General features: G+C 42.7%; 1 protein-coding gene across 1 annotated transcript in view; it reads left to right on the top strand.

Moving 5' to 3' along the window:
- The first annotated feature begins 1,873 nt into the window (after positions 1–1,873).
- Positions 1,874–9,352, top strand: part of LOC103673817 — a 42,155-nt gene continuing 34,676 nt past the window's right edge. Inside the window, exon 1 of the mRNA XM_040633083.1 lies at positions 1,874–1,999. Within this exon, the coding sequence (XP_040489017.1) occupies positions 1,874–1,999 (126 nt within the window). The remainder of the gene's footprint in view (positions 2,000–9,352) is intronic.

The raw sequence follows: 9,352 nt of genomic DNA, 5'->3' as shown, positions 1-9,352 counted from the left end.
TGTCAGTTGCTGATGTCATCAGCGAGTTTCTCCCTATCCTTTCAAGCTTGTTTTTTGTCCAAAAAATTCTTTCTTTTTTTTCCAAAAAAAAATTCTACTGTAGACACTGCCCCCTTTTCTTTTCTTTCTTTCATTCTTTTTTTTTTTCTTAAAGGCATAGCTTTAGCTAAAGGCCTAATTCTTACATAGTTATCCCTATTCTAGACAGTGAATGAAATGAGGCTGAGGCCATCAATTCTCCCAGGAAAATTTCAGGCTGTGTTACATTTCCGTGTTTCCTAACATGAGTCTGAGGGCACCCTCCTCCTCTCATTCATCTTGCATATTTTTCTAAAAGTGAGGTCGAGATCATGACTCTTCAGGAAAACTCTCCTGGAGCCTTCTGATTTAAACGTTCCTCCCCCTGGCTCCCTTGAGCCCACCATTCTTGGAGAAAGCGTTGCCGTTTTATAGTGAGCACTGATTTAATTGTCTGTCTCCCTCACTAGTGTAGAAGCCAGGCAGAGACCACATCTGATTGGACTTCCTATCCCCAGTGTCTTATAGATAAGTATCAAGTGAATGAATGAACACATATTTACTGAGTACCTACTGTACCAGTGACTGTACTATACCAGGCTTCTAGGACACCAAAATCTTGTTTCTTTAAAGATTATAATCTAGTGGAAAGATACACACTTGGTTAATAATTGCATGTTTCTATACAATCTTGAACTGATCAGTGCTTTGAAGGAAAATAACAGGATGTTAGGGGACTGTGTGGTAGGAGGACACAGAGGCTGGATAAACAGGACTTTTGCCTGGGTAGGAGAGTAGAGGGAAAGGTGGAAGGGCTTTCTAGTAGGAGACTTTGAGGTGTACTGAGTGAGTCAGTAGATACGTGAGTGCGTGGGGGTGAGGGGAAGGGAACTAGCCTGCTTGGTCATCCTGGGCATCTGTTACTGTGGCTTGTCCTGTGTCCTTCTCCAGGTAATAGTGCCCTGAGTTTTCTTGGGAATCCAAGTCTTCCTCATTCCCATCCTGACCTATTCCTTCTTCTAGCAATGGGCATTTGACTAGTGATCACGTGCTTAGTCTAGGGATGACTTTGGACCTGCATCAAGTCTGGGAGTCGCAGCAAAACTATGAAGAAAGACAAGTATTTCTTTTACCACTTAGGAGTTTGTGTTCAAAAGAAAAGGGAAAAGATAGATGGAGACAAAGAGATTCCTGATGATTTTTTTTCAGCACCTGGATCCAGCCATGCCTAAAACTCCTGTGGATACAGCTGTGTCTAAATTCACTATGTGTAGGGGTGCCCGGGGGCTCAGTCCGGTGTCTGACTCTTGATTTGGGCTCAGGTTGTGATTGCAGGGTTGTGGGATCGAGCCCGGCATCACACTCCGCGCTTGCCCCCCCCCCCCCACCCCCGGAGGGCGTGCTCTCGCTTTCTCTCGTTTTAAAATAAACAAATAAATCTTAAAAAAATAAATAAATAAAGCCAGCGCGGGTCAGGGAGGCCAGCAGAAGCAGTTGTGGAGGTCAGTTAGCCAGAGGAGGCGGCCTAAACCCACTCATAGTTCGTGTACTGAGAGGGATTGCCCCAAGCCTTGGTATCCTACAGCCTCTTCCCCAGAGATCCAGACCCTTGGGTCTGCACTGGTGTTCCAGCGTCTAGTAACAGATGCTTTGAGGGAGGCCTGTATAGGGAGATAGAAACAGAAACCTTCCCAGGCTCCGGCAGGGCGGGGAGGCCCAGGTACCCCACTTGCTGGAAAAGCACAAACTGCCTCTGTGTTGGAGGAAGGACTGACAACCCTGATTTAAGAGGAGCTTGCCAGCAGGCAAACTGGTTTCTGCTGGACCTGCAGAGCCAGGCAAGCTGGGACTGTCCATGGCGGCTGTGAGCCGCAGCACCAGTGGGTCACGGCTGCCATCTAGCGCCCGAGGTCACCTTTTGCAAGTTGTTTACTGGTTATTTCCAGCTGGAAGGCTTTTGAGGGCCAATCTGAAGGAGGAGGTAGGTCATTACCTCTGTCTTTACGTCAGGAAGAACTTCAAAATCAGATCTTCGATATTATCTCTAATTTAGCTTATTGTAGATGCAGTCCAGAGCCTAGCTTATTGGCTAGGGGGAAAAGGACAATCATTCCACAATGTTAAACCTCTGTCTCATTTCAAACCTCTAGGGTACTATGAATTTTATAGATAGACTAGATAGATAGATAGATAGATAATTAAAAAACTAAATCCTGTAATGATCATATTTATGATTCAGAGTTCTAGCAAGAAGCAGGTAGCACACTCCAAAGCGGTAACGGGAGAGAGTTTAATGGAAGGGCTACTTACAAAGGAGTGGGAAGGAGCCCAGGGAAACAATCAAGGCCTGGGGAAGCATGCTAAAGTGAGCATGCTAAAGTGAGTGGCAGTAGGAAGCAGCTACAACCCATAGGCCCAATGGAGCAAAAATAGGGAGAGGACCCAACCGGAGCTGTTCTGTGGAAGAGACCACGTGACAGGTGCTGTGGTCCCAGCTGCTGCTTCTTGGTTGGGTTCTTGAGAAGCACACGAAGAAGAGGATTCACAAGTGGGTAATTTATTAAGCAAGTACTCCCAGGACAGATGGGAAGTGAAGTGGGAGAAGGAGGGTAGTGTAGGCAAGAGAGCCAGGCAAGGTGTGATCCCAGACAAAGTCCTATAGAGGGTTGCTTTGGCCTGACGCTACAGAGGAGATCTGGAGGGTAGATTATGTTTCAGAAGGTCTGCCCAGAAGCAGAGAGCCTTAGCGTTGAAACTCTCGACCTGCCAGTCACCAGTCAGGTGGGAGGCAAGGAGAGGAAGCATGGGAGTAACCTAGACCTTGGACCTTCTGAATGTCCAGGTAGGGTGAAGGGCTAACCCTGAGGCTCTGAGAACACCGCCTGCGCACAGGTGCCGGGTGTAGGAAGAGCACACTGGAAGTTCAAAGGGATCCAAAGGGATCTTGGTGAAGAAAGGACATCTGCCTCATATGGGGATGGGAGCCAGTGAGATGAGAGATGTCAGTTGACTCCAGAAGGAGGAAGATGCTGAGGTGGTTTTTATTTTATTTATTATTAACATAGAATGTATTATTTGTTTCAGGGGTACAGGTCTGTGATTCATCAGTCTTACACGACACACAGCGCTCACCACAACACATACCCTCCCCAGTGTCCATCACCCAACCACCCCATCCCTCCCACTCCCCTCCACTCCAGCAACCCTCATTTGTTTTCTGAGATTAAGAGTCTCTTATGGTTTGTCTCCCTCTCTGGTTTCATCTTGTTTCATTTTTTCCTCTCTTCCCCTATGATTCTCAGCCTGGTTTCTCAAATTCCACACCAGTGAGATCGTATAATTGTCTTTCTCTGATTGACTTATCTTGCTTAGCATAATACCCTCTAGTTCCATCCACATCGTTGCAAATGGTAAGATTTCATTTTTTGATGGCTGCATAATATTCCAGTGTGTGTGTGTGTGTGTGTGTGTGTGTGTGTGTGTGTATCACATCTTCTTTATCCATTCATCTGTGGATGGACATCTGGTCTCTTTCCATAGTTTGGCTATTGAGGACATTGCTGCTATAAACATTGGGATGCAGGTGCCCCTTCGGATTATTACATTTGTATCTTTGGGGTAAATACCCAGTAGTGCAATTGCTGGGTCGTAGGGTAGTTCTATTTTCAACTTTCTGAGGAACCTGCATACCATTTTCTAGAGTGGCTGCACCAGCTTGCATTCCCACCAACAGTGTAGGAGGGTTCCCCTTTCTCTACATCTTTGCCAACATCTGTCATTTCCTGACTTGTTAACTTTAGCCATTCTGACTGGTGTCAGGTGGTATCTCGTTGTGGTTTTGATTTGTATTTCCCTGATGCTGAGTGATGAACACTTTTTCAAGTGTGTGTTGGCCATTTGGATGTCTTCCTTGCAGAAATGTCTGTTCATGTCTTCTGCCCATTTTTTGATTGGATTATTTATTCCTTGGGTATTGAGTTTGATAAGTTCTTTATGGATTTTGGATAGTAGCCCTTTATCTGATATGTCATTTGCAAATATTTTCTCCCATTCTGTCGGTTGTCTTTTGGTTTTGTTGACTCTTTCCTTTGTTGTGCAGAAGCTTTTTATTTTTATGAAGTCCCAATAGTTCATTTTTGCCCTTGCTTCCCTTGCCTTTGGTGATGTGTCCAGGAAGAAGTAGCTGTGGCTGGGGTCGAAGAGGTTGCTGCATGTGTTCTCCTCGAGGATTTTGATGGATTCCTATCTCACATTTAGGTCTTTCATCCATTTTGAATCTATTTTTGTGTATGGTGTAAGGAAATGGTCCAGTTTCATTCTGCATGTGGCTGTCCAATTTTCCCAACATCACATGTTGAAGAGACTGTCTTTTTTCCATTGGATATACTTTCCTACTTTGTTGAAGATTAGTTGACCATAGAGTTGAGAGTTCATTTCTGAGTTCTCTATTCTGTTCCACTGATCTATGTGTCTGTTTTTGTGCCAGTACCATACTGTCTTGATGATTATAGCTTCGTAATAGAGCTGTAATAGAAGTCCAGAATTGTGATGCCACCAGCTTTGGTTTTCTTTTTCAACATTCCTCTGGCTATTTGGGGTCATTTCTGGTTCCATACAAATTTTAGGATTATTTGTTCCATTTCTGTGAAAAAAGTTGATGGTATTTTGATAGGGATTGTATTGAATGTGTAGTTGCTCTAGGTAGCATAGACATTTTCACAATACTTGTTCTTCCAATCCATGAGCATGGAACGTTTTTCCATTTCTTTGTGTCTTCCTCAATTTCTTTCATGAGTGTTTTATAGTTTTCTGAGTAAAGATCCTTTGCCTCTTTGGTTAGATTTATTCCTAGGTATCTTATGGTTTTTGATGCAATTGTAAATGGGATTGACTCCTTACTTTCTCTTTCTTCTGTCTCATTGTTAGTATATAGGAATGCAACTGATTTCTCTGCATTGCTTTTATATCTGGCCACTTTACTGAATTCCTATATGAGTTCTAGCAGTTTTGGGGTGAGTTTTTTGGCTCTTCCACATAAAATATATCATCTGCAGAGAGTGAGAGTTTGACTTCTTTGCTGATTTGGATGTCTTTTCTTTCTTTTTGTTGTCTGATTGCTGCAGCTAGGACTTCTAGTACTATCACCACTGAACAGCAGTGGACATCCCTGCCGTGTTCTTGACCTTAGGGGAAAAGCTCTCAGTTTTTCCCCATTGAGAAATATATCCGCTATGGGTTTCATAGATGGCTTTTGTAATATTGAGGAATGTACCCTCTATCCCTACACTGTGAAGAGTTTTAATTAAGAAAGGATGTTGTACTTTGTCAAATGCTTTTTCTTCATCAACTGAGAGGAAAATATGATTCTTGTCCTTTCTTTTATTAATGTAGTGTATCACATTGATTGATTTGCAAATGTTGAACCAACCTTGCAGCCCAGGAATAAATCCTACTTGGTTGTGGTGAATAATCCTTTTAATGTACTGTTGGATCCTATTGGCTAGTAACTTGGTGAGAATTTTTGCATCCGTGTTCATCAGGGATATTGGTCTATAATTCTCCTTTTTGGTGGGGTGTTTCTTTGGTTTTGGGATCAAGGTAATGCTGGCCTCATAAAATGAGTTTGGAAGTTTTCCTTCCATATCTATTTTTTGGAACAGTTTCAGAAGAATAGGTATTAATTCATTAAATATTTGGTAGAATTTCCCTAGGAAGCCATCTGGCCCTGGGCTCTTGTGTGTTGGGAGATTTTTGATTACTGCTTCAATTTCCTTGCTGGTTATGGGTCTGTTCAGGTTTTCTATTTCTTCCTGGTTCAGTTTTGGTAGTTTATACGTCTCTAGGAATGCATCCATTTCTTCCAGATTGCCTAATTTGTTGGCATATAGTTGCTCATAATATGTTCTTTTAATTGTATTTCTTCGGTGTTGGTTGTGATCTCTTCTCTTTCATTCGGATTTTATTAATTTAGGTCTTTTCTCTTTTCTTTTTGATAAGTCTGGCCAGGTGTTTATCGATCTTATTAATTCTTTCAAAGAACTATTCTACTGTTCTTTTGGCTTCTATTTCATTGATTTCTCCTCTGATCTTTATTATTTCTCTTCTCCTGCTGGGTTTAGGTTTTACTTGCTCTTCTTTCTCCAATTCCTTTAGGTGTAGGGTTAGGTTATGTATTTGAGACCTTTCTTGTTTCTTGAGGGAGGCTTGTATCACAATATACTTCCCTCTTAGTACTGCCTTTTCTGCATCCCAAAGATTATGAACAGTTGTGTTTTCATTTTCATTTGTTTCCATGAATTTTTAAAATTCTTCTTTGATTTCCTGGTTGACCCATTCATTCTTTAGTAGGATGCTCTTTAGCCTCCATGTATTTGAGTTCTTTCTAACTTTTCTCTTGTGATTAAGTTCGAGTTTCAAAGCATTATGGTCCGAAAACATGCAGGGAATGATCCCAATCTTTTGGTATCAGTTGAGACCTGATTTGTGACCCACTGAGATGGTTTTGAAGTACAACAGGTTTGTTTAGGGCAGAAGGTAATGCATGTGAAAGATAAAGGGGAAGCCTCAGGACACAGTCAGATCTGACATTCTCAGCCAATCCAAAGGGAGCTCTGGAGCAAACACTGACCACAAGAGGAATCATGTGCTGGGCAGAAGTGACCAGGCCACAGTACTCCTTGCTATGTCCAGCTGTTGGCTAGTAGTTGACGAGAAAGGGGGTGGATCCTGAAGGTGGTACAACTGGGGGCTGTCAGCTAATGGTGCTCCTTGCAGCTGAACAGCAGCTTCTTTTAGAAGGGAGATCCAAATAGAGCACCTCCACAATTGCCATACTTAATGAAATTTGGCGTATTTGGTTGCCTCAGCCATCTCCCTACCACCAAGAAGGAAGAGTCTGCTTGCAAGGAGTACAGGAACAAGGGTTAGAGAGAGAAACATGGCCCTGGTGGTTCACATAAGCACATAGATCCAGTTGTGCCTGAGGCATCCCTGTTGACTCACTTCTAATGAATAGAATATAGCAGGCTTGGCTTGTTTGGGTTATGTGAACAAATAAATACTCTTTGCTTAAGCCATTTGAGTTTGAGTTTGAGCTTTCCATTTCAGCAAAAGAAAGATTCCTGATTAATACACTCCCTGAGCTTCACTTTACCTAACTGTAAATTGAGGTTCATGATACCACCTTGCAGGGGTTGAGAAGGAAGCAGGACAATTAATGTAAAACACAGGTACAGAGTAGATGACCAATAAATAGTATTTAATATATGAGAGGAAAAAGCTTAGAAGGCAAAGCAAGGAATGAATAACTCCAGAGGCCCCTCTGTGTCCAGGGCAGGCCAGTGGGCTGAGTTCAGTGCTCAGCAAAGACAGCAAAGACTGGTGCCTGGCTTGGACTGTCCAGAGGTAAAGGAGGGTGGGCCTCTTGAGTCACTGTGAGCCTGTGGCTTTTCTGCAATGAGTGCTCCCTAACCCAGTGCATTATTGTCCATGTAGGAGAGGGAAAAAGTCTTCCTTCTGGCCAAAGATGAAGATTCTCATCCTCTTTTTCTTTGCCTGGACAGTTCTTTGAATTTATATTTGTTATTGTTGTTTACAAACTATTCCTTTGTAGAAGTATGCAAAGTTTATAACAAAATAAAGAGAAGAAACATGACCACATTTATAGCAGTGTGATAATTCCAAAGCTTTTGGGGGGAAAAAAAAACAACCAAAGCAACACAAGAAAGAACAAAGACTTCTAAATTATAACTCAAGAGCTATTTTCAGTTTTCTGAGAGAAATGGGAAATTTTATATTTTAAAAATCTGCTGAGCTTCCCACTGCTTTTCTTCTGTTCCCCCACCAAAAATGTAAAAGCTTTAAAAGACTCGTTGGTAGAGACTCTGTGTTCTGAATGTTAAAGCAATGACAGAAATAGCGGTGGGGGCTGCTGCATCTCAATTCTCCTTATCTCCCTGAGGAAGCTCACGTCCTAATTATTACAGAGAACAAAAAGTGGCTTTGAATAGCCATTTTGGTTCATCAAGTACTTAATAGCTGTTATTAAAGAAGTTCCTGCCTGGTCTAATTGCTTATTGTGAGACTAGAGCACCTACAGCCACTTCAGTAGCATGCATAAAACATCTTGAGCAAAACTGGAGATAGAATCAAAAGCCAGTGGAAAGTGGACTCCTCTGGCACCTGTCATGGTTCTTTCTTTCTGTCTTCAAGTCAAGGACAGACTAGATGATCTCTACTGATTTTTCTCATTTTTCTTAGGGTTAGTGGGACCCAACAAGCCCATCTTTATGTCACTTCCCTTGTGACATAAAGAGAATGGCCTGGCAGAATTAATTATTGCTTCCTTTGGGTACTTGTGGTAGCCAGCATCCAGAATGGCTTCCAATGATCCCTGCTTCCTGGGATACATGCCCTTATTTAGTACCATCCCACACTGAAAAAAGGCTGGCCTGAGTAACCAATAGGATATTGCAGAAATGACAGAGTATAACTTCAGAAATTAGGCCACAAAAGACATTGTGGATTCCTTCTGGTTCTCTCTTGGATCACCTGCTCTGTGGAAGTCCAGCTGACGTGTCATAAGGACGGTCCCTATTTAGAGGCCCCCATGAGGAGGAACAGGGGCCCCCTGCCCTCAGCCAGTATGATAGTTTTAAAAGATGTCCACAGATTCTTTGATACACCTCCCTTCAAGAAATGGAGCTTAATTCCTTTCTCTTTGAGTGTGGACTGGACTTGTTGACTCACTTTTTTTTTTTTTTTTAGATTATTTATTTATTTATTTATTTGGCAGAGAGAGAGAGAGAGAAAGCACAAGCAGGGGGAGCAGCAGGCAGAGGGAGAAGCAGGCTCCCCACTGATCAAGGAGCCCAATATGGGACTCGATCCCAGGACCCTGGGATCATGCTCTGAGCCGAAGGCAGAAGCTTAAGTGATTGAGCCACCCGGGCATCCCTGTTGACTCACTTCTAATGAACAGAATATAGCAGGCATGACGGTTTGTGATTTCTGAGACTTAGTCATGAAAGGAATCACAACTTTCCTTGTTGTCTCTCTTAGATCACTTGATGTGGAGGGAATCCTCTGACATGTTATGACGACACTCAAACACCCCTGTGAATAGATCCATGAGGCAGGGGACTAGGACTTCCTGCCCACGGCTATATGCATGAGTCATCCCAGAAGCATATCCTTTAGCTCCAGTCAAGGCTTCAGATGACTGAGTTCTAGCTGACAGCTTGACTGCAACCTCCTCATGAGAGATTCTGTGCCAGGACTACCCAGTTAAGCTGATCCTAAATTGATAATCATTTAAGTTTTTAATTAAGTCTTA

The sequence above is a fragment of the Ursus maritimus genome, unplaced genomic scaffold, assembly GCF_017311325.1.
Source record: "Ursus maritimus isolate PB19 unplaced genomic scaffold, ASM1731132v1 scaffold_19, whole genome shotgun sequence".
Taxonomy (NCBI): Eukaryota; Metazoa; Chordata; class Mammalia; order Carnivora; family Ursidae; genus Ursus; species Ursus maritimus.
Note: the sequence above shows the minus strand (reverse complement) of the source record. Positions and strands in the feature narration are given on the sequence as shown.